Source organism: Anoplolepis gracilipes, chromosome 3 (genome assembly GCF_047496725.1).
Source record: "Anoplolepis gracilipes chromosome 3, ASM4749672v1, whole genome shotgun sequence".
Classification (NCBI taxonomy): domain Eukaryota; kingdom Metazoa; phylum Arthropoda; class Insecta; order Hymenoptera; family Formicidae; genus Anoplolepis; species Anoplolepis gracilipes.
Window position 1 is genome coordinate 11,685,241 of NC_132972.1, and position 22,792 is coordinate 11,708,032.

At 31.4% G+C, this 22,792-nt stretch overlaps 4 protein-coding genes across 6 annotated transcripts; 3 read left to right on the forward strand and 1 right to left on the reverse strand.

Annotated features, from left to right (window-relative positions):
- Window positions 1-1,153: 1,153 nt before the first annotated feature.
- Window positions 1,154-3,164, reverse strand: LOC140663914 (uncharacterized). 3 transcript variants are annotated; one of them, XM_072888476.1, is made up of 6 exons: window positions 2,963-3,051; window positions 2,596-2,881; window positions 2,222-2,340; window positions 1,974-2,155; window positions 1,589-1,806; window positions 1,154-1,406 (listed from the first exon to the last, which is right to left on the reverse strand). In XM_072888476.1, the coding sequence occupies exons 2-6, from the start codon at window positions 2,616-2,618 to the stop codon at window positions 1,256-1,258; spliced, it is 693 nt and encodes a 230-aa protein (XP_072744577.1). In that variant the 5' UTR covers window positions 2,619-2,881; window positions 2,963-3,051; the 3' UTR covers window positions 1,154-1,255. The 3 variants fall into 3 exon arrangements, with proteins under 3 accessions (XP_072744577.1, XP_072744578.1, XP_072744579.1); XM_072888477.1 differs by lacking the exon at window positions 2,596-2,881 and having other exon boundaries at window positions 3,025-3,164; XM_072888478.1 differs by lacking the exons at window positions 2,596-2,881; window positions 2,963-3,051 and adding an exon at window positions 2,502-2,587.
- On the forward strand, window positions 3,038-7,274 carry Naa35 (N-alpha-acetyltransferase 35). The gene is made up of 10 exons (XM_072888475.1): window positions 3,038-3,198; window positions 3,387-3,448; window positions 4,221-4,756; window positions 4,884-5,076; window positions 5,246-5,427; window positions 5,502-5,834; window positions 6,093-6,485; window positions 6,572-6,745; window positions 6,837-6,953; window positions 7,036-7,274. The coding sequence occupies exons 1-10, from the start codon at window positions 3,053-3,055 to the stop codon at window positions 7,174-7,176; spliced, it is 2,277 nt and encodes a 758-aa protein (XP_072744576.1). The 5' UTR covers window positions 3,038-3,052; the 3' UTR covers window positions 7,177-7,274.
- A 639-nt stretch (window positions 7,275-7,913) lies between these two features.
- On the forward strand, window positions 7,914-11,791 carry LOC140663939 (IQ motif and ubiquitin-like domain-containing protein). Its single transcript, XM_072888551.1, has 6 exons — window positions 7,914-8,352; window positions 8,557-8,778; window positions 9,448-9,992; window positions 10,349-10,537; window positions 10,979-11,360; window positions 11,504-11,791. Exons 1-6 carry the CDS (start codon window positions 8,129-8,131, stop codon window positions 11,637-11,639), a joined length of 1,698 nt encoding a protein of 565 aa, XP_072744652.1. The 5' UTR covers window positions 7,914-8,128; the 3' UTR covers window positions 11,640-11,791.
- A 2,137-nt stretch (window positions 11,792-13,928) lies between these two features.
- LOC140663575 (IQ motif and ubiquitin-like domain-containing protein) lies at window positions 13,929-21,014 on the forward strand. Its single transcript, XM_072887823.1, has 5 exons — window positions 13,929-14,266; window positions 14,338-14,495; window positions 17,897-18,275; window positions 18,567-19,264; window positions 19,663-21,014. Exons 3-5 carry the CDS (start codon window positions 17,932-17,934, stop codon window positions 20,229-20,231), a joined length of 1,611 nt encoding a protein of 536 aa, XP_072743924.1. The 5' UTR covers window positions 13,929-14,266; window positions 14,338-14,495; window positions 17,897-17,931; the 3' UTR covers window positions 20,232-21,014.
- Window positions 21,015-22,792: the final 1,778 nt, after the last annotated feature.

The window sequence follows — 22,792 nt, forward strand, 5'->3', positions numbered from 1 at the left end:
TTCGTGCCGCGCATGTAAACAAGTGGCGCCGAGAGTGTGCGTCGTCTCAAGGACGAAATCACCGACGAGATGAGCTCGAAGATAATTAAAGAACAACGATATTATCCACCGCTTTGAAGTGCAGATCTGTATTATCGACACTTTGTGAGCCGGAACTAAATCAAAAAAATAATTGTACGATATATTGCATACTGCTGTAAAAATAAAAAAACTTTCAATTTTTCACATTGTTTTTGCGCTTCATATTATTCTCTTGTATTCCACTGACCTACATTGATAGTTTTGCAATGCATTTTTAATAAGTTAGTAAATACGAAATTGGCAAATTTATATATTATGTAATAAATGTAATTATAATAGTCTTTTAACAAATATTTAAAAATTTTTACTAATGTTATTCTAATGTTTACTGAAATGTTTGACATAAAAGATAATTTTATTAATATTTGTTATTAACATTTGTAGATAATATTACAATAAAATTATTCTTTTATTTAAATGAAACCAAATATATTATAATAGAATATTATTAATAATTAACAGTATTATATATAAATTAGTATTAATTAGTATTAATAATCAAATTATACTGATATTAATAATTATTACTATTTGAAATTAATATTAATTAGTATTCATAATTAATAGTATTATGAAAAAGAAAGAAACCTATTTTATATTATTTTTAGACAAAAAATGTTCATGTTTTAACACAAGAAATGTTCATATTTTTTTATAATTTTATACGACACATATTTATTATTATGCAGAATAACTATATCTGGATAATTTTATTCAACTACATATATGCATATGTAAAACAATAATCTAATAAAAGTTTAAAGAAGTATAATAATGCAGCGAGAATTACAGAAGATGTATGAATAAATGTAATAAATATATTGTATAATTCTATCGCTACATTATTATACTTCTTCAAACTTTTATCAGATTATTGTTCTATGCATATACCTACCTGGGAAAAAAAGTTGGTCATATATGAATTTTGTCAATATCTGATCATGTCTTATCAAGTATAGTCATATATATGATATTATATGATAATTAAATAAAATCATATGATATCATATATGATTTTATTTAATTATCATATTATTATATATATAACTATATTTGGCAAGATATGCTTAGATATTGACAAAATCCATATATGGCCAATTTTATACGGATTTTTTTCTCCCGGGTAGTTGAATAAAATTATTCAGTATAAATAAAGAAAAACAAATGAAAGAATTTATTTTCTGAAACTGTAATTTGAACCTGTATCTGATGTAAAAATAGAATTGGCGGATCTTGGATTGTTGATGGGAATGCGAAAACCATCGGCATCGGTTTGAGGTGTCACATTAGAGAAGTTCAGAAAGTCCATTGAGCCTGAGGCAGATCTGTAAACAATGAAACAAATTATTCATTAAGGAAAATTAATGGATAAAGATCACATTAGTCATAGATATTTCTTAAATTACAAATACTTTTTGAATCATTGATAATAATAGTATATAATAATAACAATTTGTGTATTAAAATTTATAAATAAATATTTAGCATATATGTTCTTGTATTTTACCTTTGATCTGACGAACGCGCAGAAACAGGATAGAAATCTGTCATCATGTGAGATGTAGATCGCGAATTATTTTGCATACTGCGCGTATTTTGTATTTGCTGTATCTTCTTGCAGACTTTTTCTTTCTCTTGTTTCAAATTCATACACTCCTCTTTGACTATTTTAAAATTATGTAGATCAATATTGAATTGTTTTTTCAGTTTCTCATACTTTTCTTCCTTAAAGTGCATTATTGTATAATTATTAGACTTAAAGAGATACAAGAAATATAAATAATATAAGAAATATATGTAATAATATAAATGTGTGCGTGTATGCGTGCGCGTGTGTATAAGAAATTGTCCGAAAAATATGAAAGGAATAAAATGGACGATTTTATACATACAATTTCGCGAAAGCGTTGCATTGTTATCTGCAGCTGATTGCTTCGCAACGCATCCGCTTTTAACAGCAAATCCCAAATTTCGGTAATAGGTGCAAAATATGCGATCGTTTTAGACATCACTGGTTCTTCCAATGATAAATATGCGGGGCTGATATATTCGCATTGTGGACATCGTTCTTCGACTGTAATAGAAAATTAATTGCGATTATTTAACTGTGTGCGATGCTGTGTTTTTTCGCGTGATTTACCTTGTTGTATACAATTCTGACAGAAAATGTGACTGCACTGAGTAATATAATACGGTTGACGTCCTCTACGCATCGGGACGAAGCATTTATTGCAAATAAATGAATCCATATTGAAGTAGCTAAAAAAAAAAAGAAACCGTACAATGTAGTTGTGTGCAATTTATAAAACGCTATTAATATCTTTTTCACGAAATAGTGAATGTTTTATTTTGAAATCAAATAGTAATCTATAGTTTAATCGCAGTATATTTTTTGTATATTAAACAAAGATAAAACTAACTAATTTTATCAATCAAGTATTTCTCCCTTTATGCTTTATACGCTTCAAAATTACTCAACGACCGAGAGGTGAATTGAAGTTATTCGACACTTACGCCTTTTTTAATGCAACCACCATCGACAGATTATAGAGCCGCTTATAAAAAAATCAAGGACTGACTTTTTGGGAATTAAATCGATTACATATATCATTCGAAAAGAGCGACAACTTATCAGAATGTAAAAATACAGATTGAAATAAAAAATAGATAAAATTAAAACTCGATCAGGATAAAAAAACATAATGTAAAATATTATTGTTATATACGGCGAATATATATCCGCGAATTAGCGTCATGTGTAAACACGAGGTTTGTTTTATATGTAGTCGAATTTTTTGCACTGAAATAGATACATATATTTAGAAGTTTGAAAGAGAGAAATAAAAACTGCAAAATGTTCAGGAATGAAAAATAAACCTACGAACTCCCAATATTTACTATTATGCGCGCGTCTGTATATAAAAGAGAGAAATGTCAGCTTACAGCTGTTTCAGAATAGAAGGCTTCTGCTATGACTTGGGACTTTCGGAGGGAGTGTGGCATGTGGCCCCCTCCTGCGGGAAAAGTGACAGAATACAGAATAATCGTGTCCACAATAATGGCGACCATGGTGGAGGATCAGAATTCGATTGATATGAATGAGGATAAGGATTCGTCGTAAGTTTCGACGCGGATAAATCGCTCTGACGGGCTTTGTTTGCGAATCGTTTACGAATAGCGGACACGGCGTGATCCGTCAATGCCTCTGTCGCGACACTCGGTGCAGTTTAACCTAAATTGCACCGTTCGCTCGCGCTTCCTAGGGCGGTATTTTTTAACTGCATCCTGCTGTTTTTGTTTTGTAGATTCGACCAGGTCACGCACAATTGGGTGGACATCACTCAAGAGTTCTTCGAGGCAATCACAGGTATTCAATTCACAGATTGATTACTTTGCCCCAATAATCTTTCACTTCCTGCAGCTTCTCCTTGTTCCTGTGAATTCTGCAACGACCTTGTGCTATGAATGCTGAAACTACTCATTTTTCTTTAATACTAGATTCTTCTTTATACTTTCTATGTTTCAAATAACATAGGCATACTTATTCTTTAAGAGAAAAACTGGAACAAAATAATACAAGTAAATTGAAAAGATGTATTATCTGATTCTGATCTTTTTCTGAATATTTATGTGTTTCTATGAGTTTTCAAAGAAAGTATCACATCAGGCTTATGCTTAATGATCTATGAAATTAATGTTTAAATTTTGATTTTATCTTAATATTAACATTTGCATATATTTTGCTTTTTAGCTTTAATAAGTTTTAAAAGTTGAATCTAATCGCAAAGTTTAAAGAATATTACTGAACTACGATATTTCTTATTTTGTATTAGTTTTTTCCTGCTTAGTTATCTCTTGAGCTTATTGAAGTTATGATACTGATATAAATATGATATTAATATAAGCAAAAAGGTAAAAATATATTCTTTGTAAATCATAAAAAGAATATGAATTATAGTACATGTCAGAATAAAATTATATTACTTTATAAGAGAATTTCAAGATTAAGCCATTGTGAATTTTTTTTCTAATCTTTAAAAATAATAATAGTAATATTTCTAAGATATTAATAATATAATAATGAAATATGATATTATTTTCTGAAATGTACAGTATATTTCTTTATATTCTGTATCTAGAGTTGGAACTGGGAGAATTGTTACACGATGATCTGTTTGGATTATTTGAAGCCATGTCTGCTATTGAGATGATGGATCCAAAGATGGATGCTGGCATGTTGTGTAATCGAGGGAACAACAAACCTTGCACTTTTACCCAAGCAGTTGATTCAGGCACAATCAAATTAGACAATTTTACACCTGCTGAAATTATAGGGATAATAGATTCCACATATGCGTGTATAGTATCTTGGCTGGAGGGTCACAGTCTTGCGCAAACCGTTTTTACAAACTTATATTTGCATCAACCTGCGCAAATACTAGATAAGCCTCTAAAGACCTTCTGTTATGCAGTGTATAAAATAATAGAAATAATCAAGGATTGCATTAATAAAGCATTGGTATTTGAAGAGGAGGATTTTCAAAGTGTTACTTATGGCTACAGATTACAGCAAGATATTACAGAACAGAAAACTATATCAATGTTACGAGAAGTAGAAGAAGAGCTGCATCGGAAAAGCAGAATAAAACCTGTTGATGTTGAATCTGAAACTGAGGTAAGTTTTTTATAATTTTTAATTTTTTTATTTGTTTGGACAAATTACTGAATTGTAAGTTTATATCTTTTAAATTTTATATCTATTTCTTTATATATATATAATATTTGTTATATTTTACTTGCAGTATAATGATGGAATAGCACTTTATGCAAGGATCCGATTCACCAAAATGTTCTATCAAGTATTAACATTGATGGGTCGGAAACAGCAACTGCAACAGAATTTAAGCGATTGTCAAAGATTATTGTCAAATTGTTCCGATATGCTTCATATTATGATTTTAACAGTAGGTCGTGGTGAAAAAGCTGATGAAGTTTGTAAGTATATAACAAGTAAAGAATATACTGTGTATTTCTTCTTCATTACACATTTTTTTTATAAATTTTCACCCAATTACTTCTGTAGAAAAATATATATATTAACATATTGTATTTTTATAAAAATATTATTTATATGAAAAGTATGATGAGTTTTTTTTAATTATAGCTAATCATCCCAATATTATGGGATTTGATCCTATGGTGAATCAAAGATTGTTGCCACCAACGTTCCCTCGATATACCAAAATTAAGCCAAGAATAGATGCTTTGGAATATTTACTGGAGTTAATAAATAGATTTAAAATGGTCACAAAGATCACAAATCATACTGGATTTCACGCTGCCCTGGTAATTTATGATTAAATTTATGTTTTTTTTATTAATGCAAAGCTGATATGCGAAGTAAATGAATTTCGTTTTAGGACTTTTTCTTAGAATTTTCGCGTCAGAGTCCGTGCATATTGTCTAGGTCTATGTTGCAAATCGTTTATTTGCCTACTACTAACCGTGTATTTGGTGTACACAATTTCGCTGATGTGCTAAAAGATGCGGCGCGAAATTTTATCGCACCACCAGTATTGATGCCAAAGAGCACATTGCTTCAAAATCATCAGGCTAAGGAGTATGTCGATAGTTTTCTATCACATTGTGTCAGCTTATTTGGAAGCCTATTGCAGCTCAGTGGACATAATAGGGCAAGACAAAGAGATAAATTGGCGCATTTATTGGAGGATTTTGCAACACTGCAAGATGAAGTATGACTATCAGAATTTTGAATTATTTTTATATTGTTTTAATTAATTTCTTTTAAATGACTTTCTTAAATTACTTATAAATACTTTTCATGTTTTTCTTTTGCAATAAGTGTCTTTCATATTGGTCTTCCTTTTTATTCTGTTTAATTTTGTTTCTTTAAAACGGCATTTATAATAAAAGCAATTTTATAAAGTAAACAGATTAAATCTAATAATATGAAAAAATTACAATAATTAAGATTACAATATGCATTTTAGGCAGAAAGAGTTGATGGATATTTGCATACTCTATCTTTAAAAAGTGATACGCCAAGACCTCACTTAGCTTGCTTTGGTACCTGGATTTTGTATCATACGCTACGTGTGATGGTTATGTATCTACTAAGTGGCTTCGAGCTCGAGTTATATTCGGTGCACGAATACCACTATATCTTTTGGTATTTATACGAATTTCTGTACGGCTGGCTCGTATCCGCGATTACACGAGCTGATACATTCTTACTGGAACAGGATGTACACAATGATACGCATAAAGGTAGAGGCGGTAAGAAGAGTTCTAAAAATAAAAAGAAGAAATCGACTCCGAGACCATATAATTTGGAAATAATAATGTACCAGGCATTGCAGAATATATGTGGCGGATATTATAAAGTAAATTACACGTCTTTAATAGAGTATATCAATCATATTAATCAAGATTATACAAGTCATATGAAACAACTTTGTAAAATTTATAGGCTTTAGTCGGTTTTCGCATGGATGGAAAAATACCGCTTCCAGAGAAAGAGTTCGATTCAGAGCGAGTGAGATATGAACACAGATTATTACCGTTCTCGTCTTTATTAACTCCACCACCCGTTCATTATCAAGAATTCTTAGACATGACAAATGCTCAAATGCATAAAAGAAATGTAAGTTTTATTCTTAATCAGAATTTAATTTTTGAAAATATGTGTTAAAAATTAATGAACAGTTTATAAATTGTGCTATAAAAAATTATAGGAAAAAGTTACTAGTGAAATGCAGTATATCGCCGGTTGCCGACATTTTCATCAAGCTAGAAATATGTTAGAACGTGCATTATTGCTTTATCCATCAAATAGTTTAATGGAAAACGAAGTAAGTTCATAAAAATATAAGTTTATAATTGTAAAACTACATTAGAGCATCATCTTATGCAATTTTTTTTTTTATTTTACAGATCAACAACTTATTAAAAGTAGCAAAGACCAATTTTGTGGTGCTGAAATTATTGGCTGATGGACACAAAAAAGACTCGAAAGAACCACCAATGTTTGATTTCTCTTGTCATAGGCATTTTCCTTTGATTAAAATAACCTAAATTACATATCTGTATCGATTATTTTTCCACAATATAAAGTGCTATTTATTTCAAATTCCTTTATACAGAAAAGTATATGTCTTTGATTTGATTTTTTATTTCTGGGTGTTTCTAAATGATCTCTATTTTATACATTTCCTATCATTTATTTCATATATAATGTTTAAACATAATTCTCAGACAGCACATATCCCTAAAAGATTACGTAAAGATGACTTAAAGATGTCTGATTGTCTTTTAGATATTTTTAAGATGTTTTTTGGACTTTCTGTGCTGTATAGGTTGTAAATCTGAAAATTGAGAAATATATTTAGTACTGATATTGTCTTATATATGGAAGAAAATGATATTTGTATATATAAGTTTTTTCCTTTTTGTTTCTTTATTTTTACAAGACATGTTTATCTTAAGAAAAAAAATGGGATGATTATTATATTTATAATATTCATCATCACAATTGTTCAATTGTATTAGTTTTAAGAATTGCAATTGTTAAGTTGCAAATAGTTGATGTGAGCTGTAAATATATTATGCAATATAGAAAGTGATACAATCTGAAACAGATACATTTTTCTCGCAAAACCATTTTAGTGTATATAATTATAAAAGAATTTATTTTGATATATAGATGTATACAAGAAGAAAATTTATATTTCTTTTATCTGATATAATTCACTATAATTATGATAAGAGAGAAAGTAGGAACCTTAAGTGCTTTTTTTAAACAAAACAATAAAAAACCGCATAATTTATTTTTTATATATATTTCTACTGACATATGTCAATGAAATATATCTCAAGTCTTTGATAAATAATATAGACACGATTAACGTAATCTGAGAAAATGTTTATCTAAAAATGATCAAGATGACGCCAACGTGTCTGTTTATGGAATTTGTATCGATTTAAATAAAAGAAAAAAAGGAGAACGATTTATAATTCAGCATTTAAAATGGCCTTATCGGTTAAAATAGAAAAACGAACAATTCTCAAACCTTATCTGGGTGGATGGCGACACAAAATAACCGGAATAGAATACGTAAATGCAACTTCTCAAACTGGACCTCTGTCAAAGCAGGTATCACTGAAGAATATATGCAGCAGAGCGGTGCAATGTGTGCAAACCAAGAACGGAGCAACACAAGCTTTGCGTCATCGTGCAACGCAAATGTCGCGGTATTAAATACTTGAATAAATATTTATAAGTCTCTTTCTCCTATATAAGTAAATAATATCGCATCTACATACTTTTGCAAATATAATATTCTACAATTAAAAGATGAATATATCTGAAGAGACTTATATTTATTAAAGAAACAAACATATACATATATAAATATGTATAAGTCATGACCTGAAAATGTTATACTGTTAATTTAGACAAGACTGCTATATACCTAACGAAGAAGATAAATACATGATTGTAAAACCTTATAAAAGCTCCATCGAAGTGCAGACTTATTTAGATAAGCATGCACGTATAATCCAGAGAAATTATCGGGCATACAGATTAAAAAAATACATCAAGGAATGCGCACAAACTTATCACAACATACTCGAAAAATGTAACACATATGAGGAAGAGAAAACTTTAGCATACAAGTAATTCAGATCGTATAACTATTCATTTCGAAAAATTGTCTTGAAACTTAAACACACATATACACGATAATTTCTTTATCAATTAAGTTTGTATTAATAAACTAAAATTTTGAAAAATAATTAATAATTGGAATATAAATATTTATATGCTATATTAGGTTTTTATTTAGTCATGTGAGCTTGTGCAGAGTATAAGTTCTTCTCTTTTTTCTTCTTTTTATTTATCTTTTTTGAATAATTTAAATTTAACTTTTCTCAGTAAAGGTCTTATTTTTAAATATTTATAACTTTATATTAAAATTTTGTTAAAACAAATATTTATTTTAATATTTAATTAAATTTAATAATTAATTTAATTTATTTAATATTTACTATATGAAATTAAAAAAAGAATAAATTTTTGCTAAGAAAATATCTGCTTCATTATAAAGAAAAGAATTCTTTCGAGTTATGCATTTTGAAAAATGTTAAAGTCAGAAAAATATGTTATATGAGAAAAATTTTGTGGTTTGATAGACACATGATCAAAAAGTGATCTTTTCTTCATATAAAATCTTTTCATGCACAATATATTTTGTGCACAACTTTTGAAGATATTTGAACGGTTCCACCCTACCTTTTTTTGTATATATGCGGTCGTAAAATCATGTATTGTATCTTTTCTTATAGAATGCGACATAAATGGAACATTCTTCGCCAAACTTATCCGCGATCGAGGGCTGACTTTGACATGCTCTATAGCCTGATCGAAAAATGGAAATCCGATTGTATGAAGGATATAAAATCGAGATTGTTCAAAAGTGGGCAACGTGCCGAGAATTATAGAATTCTAGAAAAGACAGTGGAAATGTTTAATCATATTGACAAACATAAACAAGCTATCCAAAGGTCGTACAGGAAACAAAGAGCTCTCAGATTTTTGACACTGAATTGCAAATCGATACGCTGGACCGGTTACAAGGGTAAATCCGTAGAGATGATCACTACAAAAATTCAAAAGGCTCGAGAGTTCAAAGGACTGTATAACGCATTGAATAACCGTAATGTTAGTTCAGAAGAACGGATAAAGATATTAATAAGATTAAAAAAGTTGCTTGGCTCACACAACTGTATCGAAGCTTTTGATTTGATCTCTTTATTAGATCAAGAAAATGCTTTGCAGAATCGAAAGATCAAGGGTTTATCGCTCGATTATTTAAATGAAAGAATATTGCGTAAGATATGAAAATGTACTGAAATAATATTATTAATAACTTATAACGATACAGTAAAAATAGAAAAATTGATTTTCTTGTGCTACTAATAGTATTTATTAATTATTGGCAATATGTGAATCATGTAAATGTTAATAATGTGTCATATGATTTAAACTTTATCGGCGATAAATATGACAAGAAATATATATATATATATATATATATATATATATATATAATAATAATAATTTTAAGTTTTATGATAAACAAAATTGAATAAAAAATTAAAACACTATTCTTTATTTTTTAAGTTGTATTTATCGCTGAGAAAAATTGCATATGTTATATAACTTTTACATATGTACATCTTACAGACACTTATTTAAATTTTGTGAGCGTGTCTAACACGTGCGGCTGTGAATGTATCGATGCAAATTGTAAAAACAATGAATTACGAGAACCTTTAGAGACAAGAATGAAATTCTGTCGCAATTGCTTAAAACTACTTCCTTTCCATAGATTTTTATCACATACCAAAATGAAGAAGCTATCAGTGTGTATCAGTGAGTGACAACAATATGAATATCATATTTTATGATATTTTATCCACTGATTTCTGTAATTTAATAATTTTTTGATATGTTGATCATTAAATTATAATTTTTTAACTATTTCTTTTTAATTGAAATTTATATTTATATTTATATTTATATATATTATAAACATAAATTAAAATGACAAGAAACGATTACATAAGAAAATTAAAATTTTTCATAAATAAGTGACATATTTTTTATGAAAAATTTTAATTTTCTTATGTAATTGTTTTTTGTCCTTTTAATATTTTTATCTATTTTATTATATCTTATTTTATCATATTTCACGAGAAAAAATCTATTTTTTTTCAAAAATTAAATTTTTTATGCAACTATATATTAATCAAATTTTTGCTTTTTAACTTTGATCAATTTTTTTCTGTGTAATTAGTTAAATATTTTCTTAAGGTTGTAGTTATCTAGCTCGACGTAATATTGCACATATCGATTACGATCCTTACATGTTTATATTAAATTGTGTGCGAGCTGAGGAAGAACGTCGGAGCTCCACTTCTGCTTTGGCGTTTATGATGCAGGAACATGATATTTATCATCTAGTTAATCATATTTGGCACGGTCGATCAGCAGTCAGTAAGGACTGTCAAGATTTTTTTGTTCTGCGATTAGTCAGATATCAGAAGGATGTTGAATGGGCGCCTTGGAATTGTATTCTTCTTACGGAGGACGAAGCTGATGTACATTATCGTATTCATGATCTGACTACGGTATACTCGAAGCACTTGATAAGCCAGATTAATTTAAAACATCAGATTGCAAAAAATTATTTCAAGTACGTGAAAATACAATATTTTTATCCATTTTTGAACATTTAATTGAGCAATATAAAAATCTTAAGAGTATTTAAATCAAGTGTAAATGATATTTGAAAAATTATTTTATTCTCATTTCAATCTTATTTTTTGGAATTTTCAGACAGTTAATAATTTTTGAAAAAGATTTCCGAGAATCTTGTCGCTTTTTTAGTACTCAAAGAGGAATACAATATAAACCACCGTTAACTATAGAGAACTATAATCCATCTAAAAAATACAAGCATCAATCACGATAAAAGAAATTGCATTACATGTGATGTTTTGTGAGAATGAACATCAGAAAATTGTTTTAGTGAGAATGCTTTATGCGAATAAACAATTAAATCCGTTTGCAAAAAATTTCTTGATTATTTCAGCTTTGATACATCGATTAATTGCTATTATATATATATATATCGTGAGGCCATTGGTTTAATAAATCTTTGTTATACATAACAGTTTATTTATTCTTTCTCATTGCAATCGGATTTTATTGTATTTTATTTACGCAAATATTGTTTGAATAATATGTGCGGTTTATCTACATGTATATTTGTAAAAAGGAGTAAAATAAACTAATGGGATAAAAAATAGTGAAAATTTGATGAGTTTTTACAAGCATATTATATGTTTACTTGGAAGCTGATATAAAGTTAACATTTTTTACAAATTAAATTAATGAATAATATATGTGTAAAAATGCATGAGAAAGAGAAAGAGAGAGAGAGAAGAATTATTAATATTATAATAGAATTTATATTATTTAAAAAATTATTAAAATTTTTAATAAACAGTTTATTAATAAAATTCGTTTAATTTTTCTAATACTTTATAACATGTTTTCGAGACTTCTCTCCTTGTGCTTCCCATCGGAGTGAACACAATAGATGTTACTCTTTTTCGTTTAATAGTGAGTGGATCCTCACTGCCCGGATATAACATTACAAAAAATTGTAAAAATACACAATCTCTGCGATGAGCATTCCAACATATTGTTGCAAAAAAAACTTCACGAGAGAAATGTACGTACTTCAAATATATCCATTCTTTAAAACCGTTGGTATTAAACGTGCATCAAACGAATAAAATTATTCATGTTAACTTTTTCACTACATATTAAGTTCTTCAATTTAAGCTGTCAAAAATTCATTTATTATAATACTATACTATATAATTATATACTATGTAATACTATATTATGTAATTACATAGTAAATTAATTTTTCTTAATATGTGTATATTTTTTCTTTTTTTATTATTTTTTGATAAAAAATGTACGATTTGCATGCATGACTGAAAAAGGTAAATATTAATAAAAATACATATATTAACTCTCAGGCACCACTCTGGGTTACGTTAATCCATATCAAAAATTTAAACGTGTGTCATTGCTAAACGATTAAAAGATTACTTTTCGTTTTTTCCCAAATATCTTGAATCGTAGAAATTTAGTGACATTTGTAGCGGGCATATTTTTTTTCTTTACTGTTTGGCGATCCCAAAATATAAATAAAAAAAGACTCTGAGTTACTCTAACCCATGAGTGGTAAAAATAGGGTGGCCAAAATTCGGAGGTGTCTGAGGGTTAATATTATTAAGAAAAATATTTTTTTAAGTTATAAATTTGTAAATCGTCTCTCTCTCTCTCTCTCTCTCTCTCTCTGTTTTTTACTGAAAGTATTAGAGTGCTTTAAAAAACGGTAATACATATTGTTTAAATCTTTGGACTAATAGTGTCGTATATGCAACGTTATTTCAAGCTGGACAATAGTTCAGGCGCATCTAACGATAGTAAAAGCTTTTATGTAAGGAACGTACACGACGATATAGTAGTCGGTTTTTGCACTGTAAAAGCTATTGCGTAACAGGATATAAATTGTTCGCTGTTCTAGAACCGGCATTCTCTATCTCGTATCACTTTATCGCCGTAACACAATCTGACTTATACTTGCATTGCAAATATCAGCCGCGCTATCCTTAATTGGTTGCGAGGGTGGATAATGGAAACCGATTCATGCTTAATGCACTTAGAACAAAAATAAAATAAAGTAACGAATAAAAGTTTTCGAATCGTGAAGTAAGTTCAAATATTTGAACTGGATAGTCAAAAAATTTAGTTAAATTTGGTATATATTAAATAATTGAATGTGTGTTTTCTTTTTTTTCCTATTTCATAATGCAAAACACAAGAGAAAGGTCTGAGAAAAGCGTCGGAATCCACAATTCGAAAGCGTATCAAATATGATACACTTGAGGTTTTAAGGTACACGTTTGGCACTATATCTACAGATCTTGTAGAAAACGCTGAAAGCGGAGATGTATGAATGCCGCTGAAAATTCTCTGCCCCGCGGCGCATAATGTTCGCCACATACCAGTCTGAATTCATATCCGTCATAGAAGCTTTTGAGAAGGAAACACAAAATCGAAAAATAATGGACAAGAAAGGGCTTTTGACCGATCGACCAAGCACGTTGCCACTGGCAACGTCGGATTTAAGGCTTCGAGCTTTCAGGTGCCGTGCTGCGGTATCCTGCTTGCACATGGAAGTAGTGTACCTAGGTCGCATTAAAAGCCGCTCTTCGACGCGATCTACTTATCCCGCTAGATCGCGAATGTCAAAATTTGATCGACGATGCGCATTACTTTGCACGCCAACGCAGTTTAATCCTACTAAATCGTTCAATCTTTCCGCGATAAAAGCGTTTCTCCGGCTTATAATAGGCGATAACTGCACTTTTAGTGAGTCATAAAAACCGTATTAAAATTATAGAGAGAGTTGTTGTAAAAATACTTTCAGATTATTTTGATTTAATAGAAATATCTTAATGAAATTATTAAAGTGTATGCTCGTGATATCACGCGGTGACAAAGTGTTTCGAGTCGGTAAGTCTCTTGATAATAAATTTTTTTTTTCTACAAATTCTGATATATGTATATAAGAATTATTATTTCAGGAGTGTTTCATATAAATTCTCTGACGAGAAAAATCGAGAAAACAAGATGCTTTTTGTAATAATGAGCACTGCAACGGTATCGACGAAAATATGGCGCATCAATATTTATGCGCTTCAATTGTGTTGTGCGGCAATTAAATCCAACGGATGTAACGATTGTTCGTATTACTTGGATCTTTAATCATCATTGACGCTCTCGTACTTCTCGAGCGTCCAATTAAACGCGTGCTTTTACAAAAATGCAAAACAAGTGTTTTTGTTCCTTCGTATTTGCTATTTTTGTATTACTTCCTTTTTGCGACCTACAACGTTCGCCGCGTGTTTCAATATAAACTCGTTGCTAAAATCGAAATTATTCGCGAGCAACGCGATCAATCGACTCGTTTGTTTATCCGTTTATTTCCATTGCATTGGCAAAGTTACGTTACAGTTACGTTGATACATTATTACGCGTTGCGTGTAAAAATCATTTTTATTTGGCTTTTTTTCTTTTAAAATGGCTCGTGTATAAAAAGCAACGGCTGACCAGATTGTTAAAGAAGCATTAGCCTTCGTAATATGAAACCATTTTCCGTTCCATCGATTATCAATGGGCACATTAGAAGAGGCACGATATACTGCATAAAATTCAGCTTTCCATCATAAAATCCCTCGAACCTCACCAAAGTTATCTTTTCTTTCAATATTCTTTTAAGCGCTTTATATTTCCAACTATTTTATATAAAATGTTTCTGAATGAAAATCCTAATGTTACATTTACATGGCGATAATGTTTATTATAGCATTCAACAGATTAATGAAGAAAATTAAATTAAATATTCAGATGAAAAATAAATACATTTTCTATTCTTGATCACATTTTCATATTATAAGCGATCAAATTCAAGGTAAAAATTCAATAATTTGTAGGTAGATTTTTACACATATACATTTTTCTCCCACAAAAATATCGAATAAGAAAGACAATCTATTATAGAAGCTATGCAGCTAACTGGTTGTTGAAACAATCTAGTCTATTAATGTTTCTTTTTTTTGGAAAAAAAAACGCTGGTATCATCCATAGTAAAAGTACAAACAAACTATAACAAAATTCTAACTTACGAGAATTTCAAATGTTCCCAAGTAGGCGATCCCTAAGTGATTTATATAACTAGTCCGACAATGGTTTAACTCCTTCATTTATCTCACGATCATTAATCTCCCTTGTCTTATCCATATTTGTCGCGGAGTTTACCGGCAAATTACGCTCCTCGAGGAAGCGCGCACGGATAACTTCCGTCGACGAGAAGGAGAGGAAGGTGTCGCAACGACAAACTTTCTCATGCCTGTTTATGTCTAATTTAAAATTCACCCCCGTCTCCCTCGATATCCTTTCCTTTGCATAAATATAACGCGCCCTTCTCCGTGTCTCACAGGCGGCGGCGTCGCAAAAAGTTTCGCGGCGTGCCGTCTCTTAGCAACACACATCTCGTCTTTTTCTTCTCGTTTCTACCCCTACAGTTCTGGCATCTCGCGTGTAATTTACAATACATAGAAAAGTATGTCGCATCGCGCGACCCACATGGTCAGGAAAGTGTATTCCCAGGTGTGAAGTCCCTTGCTTGCTCGTAAGCGAGCTTGTCGGTGCTTTTTCGCGCAAATGTCAACTATACCTTCCCTCGCCACATTCATGATTCTTTCTTTTATACTCTCCCTCCGAAATTAATATCTTTTATAATTAATGTCTGCGAACTGTTACCACACACGTGCTATTTGCCGAGAGTATTATTCGATGAAAGTTATTCTTCTTAGCTTCGAGTCTTTTTCTTCTCTTTGTGTAACTTAGTTCTTTTATTTATTAGATTTTCGAGGTTCCTAAAAGTGTTTTCTTGTTTCATCGCGGTGGGAAAAGAATCTAAATAAGACGTGCTCGTATATTCTAAGATCTTTGTATTACAGTGTTTCTTTCCGTGCTGTATCGAACACTTTGAAGGATCAAAAAGAATAGACATTTGTAGAGTATGTGAAAAGGCAGAAGTTTGGGAAGAATGTTTAGCAATAAATGTCGTAGGCAAATTTATAGTTCAATTTATTGTTATAAACATGCCATAAATCATACATATATACACGATTCAGAGAGTTCCTTTATATTAAATATTCTCAGTAGAAAAGTAGTTCAATTTGCTTACAAAACTTCGTCAAAGAGAGAAATTTGTTGATCCCAGTATAAGATCGAAAGAAGAAGGTTTTGAGTTCAGAAATACTATGTAAGGAATCTGTGAAATAAGAGATCTATAAATCCGAACGTCTAGGAAACGGACGGTCTGCAAAGAAGATCTATAAATTCATGTGTTTGTGGAATAATAGGTCAACTGGATCAATAGATTCGAAGAAGATTAACATGATAGCAAAGTTGCAACACGCGAGATTCCAACAAACAGCATCAAGATTTTTCTTTTAATCTCTCTTCATAATATAATTGCGTGTATGCATGATATTTCAAATTTACCACTCTTAATAATATATTTATGTTTGACAAATAATTTAGTTAAATATTTTAAATAATTTTGTGAGAAAATGAAACATATAAAACAATATTTCTTTAATCTAAAGTCAATTTGTATAAAAAAATGTTTACGTAATATTTTAAATTTATCACTCTTTATAACATATTTATGTTTGATAAATAATTTCATATTTAAATAAAAATAAAAATTAAATATTTTGTATAATTATCAAATTTAAAAAATAATTTTAACTAAATTATTTATTAAGCATAAATATATTATTAATGTGATAAAATATATATACACGATTATAATATTATCATATTTTATATATGATTTGGTCTGTCTGCAATATAATTTTATATTATAATCACAGACATACACAAATATTTTTGCATATAATTATTTTAAAATAATTAAAGTAACGAATATACATTCGTGTGAGAGCATTATGTTGTGGATCAATTATGCTTGATATTGCGCCGATACGAAATTTACTCAAAAGTGCAAAACATTACATCATGCAATTTTCACCATAACTTGCTGTTAGATTTTTTAAACGAGAGAAAAGTAATTTCCTTTATTGCTGGATATTATTGTAATTTTAGCGACAGATCGCTATTGCAATTTTGCTTCTGCTTCCTCAATTTTGACGAATTTTTTTCTGATCTATAAATGTAGATGTTTAAATGCCATCAGATGGGCCATCATGTCATTGTGACAATGCTGAATATCGTGAGTGACAATCATTCTAAAAGAAAAAAGTGAAGCACTCTCTAACAAAATGGCTCATTGTCAGTGAAAAACTGAGAATTATGACTAAAAAATTAAAAATTTAATTTTTAAGTCTTATACAGCTTATGATGTACATTATATGTTATATTCACGAAATATTTATCACATATTTCCTTTTAAACATTTTATGACAACGTGCATGATATGATTTAATATTTCACCATTTTACGCCTTTATCATTCGGTTATCACACGTAGATATTTTTTCCCCTCAATTCCCTTGCTCAAATTCTTTTTCTCTCAGATTCCCTGACTGAAATCTTTTCCTTGTAAGCGTAGGCGATTAGATTCCACGGGACAGTCGTTGATGTACCATGGCAGTCGTTGCGAGAATACAGGATCATGATCCAAGGGCGAAACCATTCCTCGGCGGATGGAGGAACACTGTTACTGGTCTAATCTATCACAATGCCTGCACGCAAACACATGGCGACTGTACAACAAGGAGCAGAATTACGCAAACTATCACGGTTGTAGACGCGGTCACCGACGTCGTTCACGATCAGGCGGTGCAAGTGGAGTTTTTGCCCGATGTGCGCGATAAAATCATTTCGCCTGGAATTTCCTCCTTTCCGGCAACGGAAGAAGCTAAACCGTTAACTTGTCAAGATAACAGTAGCATTCTCAACAGCGTTATTAAAATACAAAAATTTTATAGGTAATGTAAATATATATTATAATCTTCATAAATTTATGTGCAATTTAATATCAGACAGAATGTCTAGATTTATATGAAGAATATAGAAATATGCGCGCTGTTTTTTAAAAATATTTTTATAATTAATTTTAAATTAAACTTTTGCATATTAAAGAATAAAAATAATGTTGAATCAATAGTTGAATAAATGGGAAAAATCATCGACATATTTGCGCAGCTTGATTTGCTAAAATGCATTTTGCATAACGAGATAAATCATTGAGGCAATTACCGACTCGAATACATTTACAGGGCTTATCGAGCTAGAGCCACGGCTAGAGCAAATGCTCTCCAAGTGACTAACATCTCTCAACATGACAAGGCGAACGTGCTCGAGCACGCAAGACATTCGCAGGCACTATCCGCCTACAACAGTACGGATTTCGTGATGCTAAATCGCCGTTCGCCGCGGACGAGCTCGGACTTCGAGTCGCTCTACAATCTCCTCGATCGTTGGCGAATTCTCGAGATTGAGCGGGCGAGTGGCACACTCGTCGAGTCCTCGAGAGTCGCCGCCTGCGGCCTGATCCTGTCGAAGGAGATTGAATTGTTGCGCGCGATAGACTCCAAGAAGACCATCGTCCGACTTAAGTGCAGGGAACGGAAACGATGTAGACTTCTGGATGAATTATCTAAACCCGTCGCCTGGCAGGACGGTCGAGGCCAGCCGATTCTGGTGGACACTCTACGCGTTCAACGAGCCCGGCAGCATAGAAACGTGTACACTTCGCTGGCCAACGAGAATCTGTCCGTTTCGGAACGAATCGATCTACTGCGCGATCTAAAACGCGTCACTGGCATGCACACGTGCAACCAATCGCACGAGCTTGTTTATCTGATCAATCAAGAACTGGATCTACTGGCATGTCGAGTGGACACGAGCAGACTTAACTGGCTCAGGAACCGGTTGAAGTTAAGCTTCCTCAAGCTGGCGCGTAATGCTCTGCAAGGTTTTTTAATCTTCTTTAGCGCCAGTGATAGTGATTATTTTTTATTTTTTATTTTTTATTTTCATTTTTAATTTTTATTTTTACTTTGGTAGATTTGAAAAACATTATACTGTGAGATTATAAACTTTTTATTCAATAACAAGCTATATTTTCTTAAATAGTTATTGAAACAGTAAATAATTAAAGATTTATATTTTTATTATAGTAATTATTCTAGATTTCTTCTTATCTTTAAAATAGCAATTTCAATTGCAGAGAAATGTTTTTGCAGATTATACTCTTATTGATATAATGTCGTTCTTAAAGAAAAAAAAAAGATATTTTTTGTGTATTTATAACGTGCTTAATATTCTTTTATCTGCCTTTATTCTTATGCTTTTATCACTTATCTTTCTTAGACGACCTCGAGGAAGACACGAATAGATTTGGCTGGTCGGACACCAGTATTACGCGGCTTTGTAGAACTTGCGATAGGCTTTTATCCTTGGAGAAGTTTCCCCGCGAACAGCGATTGCGGTCTTCTTCTTGCATATACTGTACATCCATGCAAACCCGAAGAGGTCCTCGCGTCGTGTACGAGCTTTACGAGAGGATGTTGCGGGAAATCAGGCGCTTCGAAGCAAAAATGGGCTGCTATAGCAGTCTGGCTTTCGTGGTCGGGACCAAAGCCGTTTGTCGTCTGGTGAACGAAGTCTGGCATGGAAGATCCGGTATTTCCGAATGCGACGATCTCGACCAGCTGACGCTGACTCGCTTCCGACGCGAGCTCGAATGGGCGCCTTGGAATTCTTTATTATTGACCAAGAATGAGGCTGCGATTCATCACAATATCACTAATATCGAAGATTTCTACGACCCAACACTTCTACAAAAATTTTGGACGAAGAATCTTCAGGCGAAAGTATACTTCGAATCGATTTCTCAAGCGCGAAGAAACATCGTGACACCGTCTTCAATGGAAGATTAATAATGTATTTTTTTTTTTTTTAATTAATAGATGCATTAGCAAAGAAAACGAAAAAAAATTTATGCTTTTCAGATTTTAAGGAGAGAATTTTTAAGATGAAAAAAAGAATTCAGCCAATTTTTAATTTAATTTTAATCTTACACGTTATAACATGTAAGAATTTATTGTGTTATTACTTTTTGCAAAAAATAGGAAAGTTGACAAAGTTATTATATTAGCGCACCTTTGTTACAGAAGTTTAATTTCTGACACAAAGAAAACACTAAGAAAATCGGACTTCCACTTGCAACTCGCGCAATCTTTACCCGCCGACGAACGTTTCGGAGTATGGTACATGTGTTACCTCGACGGTTTCGCGAAAGAGGAGGTTGGCAAGTTGAAGGTATCGTCCTAAGCCAATTACCAACTTGTAGAGAAACGCGCCCATCTCCGGACGTTGGCCGTTCGTCCTGACGGAAGTTGGGCGTTGGAGAAATACATTGAGCTCGCATTATAGTCGAGACATTGTTGTTTCTCGCGTTTTCCCGTGTCGCCTTCAAGACAGGATGTCCTGGTCACGTTGATAGCGCTAGTTAATCGTGTTGCAGTTTATGAGCTAAGTTTCTAAAGGAGAAAAGAGCGCAAAGGAAGGCCACACCTTAGCTCGAACATTTAAATGTTGTCCACGTGCACGACTATTATTTGTAACATATTTCTTGTTTTCTTTAACTTTCATAAAATGATCAGATCAGAAAGTTACCGCAATATTAAGTTCGATAGACGTGATAATAATATCAACAAAGATGACGATGAAAAATTGTATTAACATAAAAATATTTATTTAAATTGAAAATGATGTATTGTACCTATCTATAAAAAATGTATTAAATAATATTATATAAGATTGTAAAAAAAGTTGTCTTGATATATGTATAATAATGCATACTCTAAAATGCATACAATAAATTTATCTTTTACTTTATGTTATTATCCCCGTATAAAGTAAGATACGTGAAACTACTTTGAGTTTATAGTCTGATATCGTTGAAGAAATCTGGAGACTATTGTTTCAGTGGCAAAATGTCGATAAATTGAAAAAGCGACACACGACGTCTGCGTGAAAAAACAGCTTGAGACGCGGAAATCGTGCCATATACGGGAAATAAAATGTTATGGAAAGGTCGACGATAAAAACGGTCTCAGAATAGTAAGAGAAATAATAATGCAAAGATAAAGTGTTCATGCGACAGACCATTTGGTGGCGGTATCCACATATGATGATGATAATTTTTATTTCTTTGCCTCGAGCGACCCTACGTTTCGACTAGCGACAGCAAATGCCTCCCCGGAGAAACATTTAAAACAAACTCTTCTTTGTAATAGCTCGGAAGAAATTCAACTCAGATATAAAAGCATTCGTGTGTCACGTGTATGAAACCTCAAAGCTCGGAAAATATGCATAGTTTTTTTCGGCACCGAATTTTGAGGCGTCAAATTATAATTTATTAATAAGACTCAACTTTGAGATATATAATTTAATATTTTGTGTCTCCACGTGTAGACATTTTTTTTATTTACGCGGATTATTTGATTAATAAATAATAGGTAATATTTAAAGCTAAAGAGTCATGAAAAAGTCATAAAATAAAAGCGTCATAAAGTTATATTTAACACGCAAACCAAATTTTTAATCTTAAGCTATCTATCAAGCTATTATACACTGTTTTTCAAGCTCGCGTTTCGGACAAAGGGGATCGGATACATCGTGAACGGATAGTAAACCCTTTTGACGTACACGTTTCATCGATAATATGAGCTAGACGTAGTCTTTCAATCAGTATTCGGCGTAGTTAACCACAGATCAACAGATCATCGTATTAACCCGGAAACGCCACTAATAAGTACACTGTGAGCGATCCATTACAACGAATCCGTCATTGCGGTCGATAGCTAGTCAATGGACAATCACAATACTTCCTAATGGATTTGTCGTGATTAAATAGTCGAGGGACACGATACACGCTTAGACGTGCGGTACGCTCTCGGTAAGTAGTAAATGGACGTTAGCAGTCAGCCACAATATAGTAGTGTTGCTTAAGTAGTAAAGAGACAGCTTCGGCCAGACGTAGTTCGGTCACAAAGAAACTCGATCTCTATGCTTAGGTACATAGTCAGTGTAAAGCTCATCGAATAATTTAATAAATTAATAATTACAATAACGCACGCACACATACATGCTGAAGTTGTTTTACTATTTTATAATTATAAATTTTTATTACACTAGACGTGCGCGCTATTTATTTTGTATATACATGTATAAAATTATTTACAACCTGTCATTAGCAGATAGTGCAATGACCGTAAGATATCCTGTATGTAGATTATGAATTAAAAGAAGACAATTGTGGGGATAAATTATGAAAATTTTAATATGTAATAAAGTTCATAATTCTTGCAACTGTTAAGTTGAATAATTCGTAGTTTGATTATATACCAGTTATTAATTTCATCGTTAACCTAGAGAAAGAGTATAGATACTTTCTACGATGACTGAATAATACGTGCAGTAACTACTCGTACAA

Excerpts from the sequence above, each read along its gene's own strand:
- LOC140663914 (XM_072888476.1), bottom strand. The coding sequence starts at position 2,618 with ATGGTGGTTGCATTAAAAAAGGC. Across the intron at positions 2,341-2,595 it reads GTGGTTGCATTAAAAAAGGC|CTACTTCAATATGGATTCAT; the intron begins GTAAGTGTCGAA and ends TTTTTTTTTTAG. Across the intron at positions 1,407-1,588 it reads GCGCGTTCGTCAGATCAAAG|ATCTGCCTCAGGCTCAATGG; the intron begins GTAAAATACAAG and ends CATTGTTTACAG.
- Naa35 (XM_072888475.1), top strand. The coding sequence starts at position 3,053 with ATGACTTGGGACTTTCGGAGGGAGTGTGGCATGTGGCCCCCTCCTGCG. Across the intron at positions 5,835-6,092 it reads TTGCAACACTGCAAGATGAA|GCAGAAAGAGTTGATGGATA; the intron begins GTATGACTATCA and ends TATGCATTTTAG. Across the intron at positions 6,486-6,571 it reads TATGTGGCGGATATTATAAA|GCTTTAGTCGGTTTTCGCAT; the intron begins GTAAATTACACG and ends TAAAATTTATAG.
- LOC140663575 (XM_072887823.1), top strand. The coding sequence starts at position 17,932 with ATGGCAGTCGTTGCGAGAATACAGGATCATGATCCAAGGGCGAAACCA. Across the intron at positions 18,276-18,566 it reads AAAATACAAAAATTTTATAG|GGCTTATCGAGCTAGAGCCA; the intron begins GTAATGTAAATA and ends ATACATTTACAG. Across the intron at positions 19,265-19,662 it reads GGCGCGTAATGCTCTGCAAG|ACGACCTCGAGGAAGACACG; the intron begins GTTTTTTAATCT and ends TATCTTTCTTAG.
- LOC140663939 (XM_072888551.1), top strand. The coding sequence starts at position 8,129 with ATGGCCTTATCGGTTAAAATAGAAAAACGAACAATTCTCAAACCTTAT. Across the intron at positions 9,993-10,348 it reads TTTAAATGAAAGAATATTGC|ACACTTATTTAAATTTTGTG; the intron begins GTAAGATATGAA and ends TACATCTTACAG. Across the intron at positions 10,538-10,978 it reads GAAGCTATCAGTGTGTATCA|GTTGTAGTTATCTAGCTCGA; the intron begins GTGAGTGACAAC and ends TATTTTCTTAAG.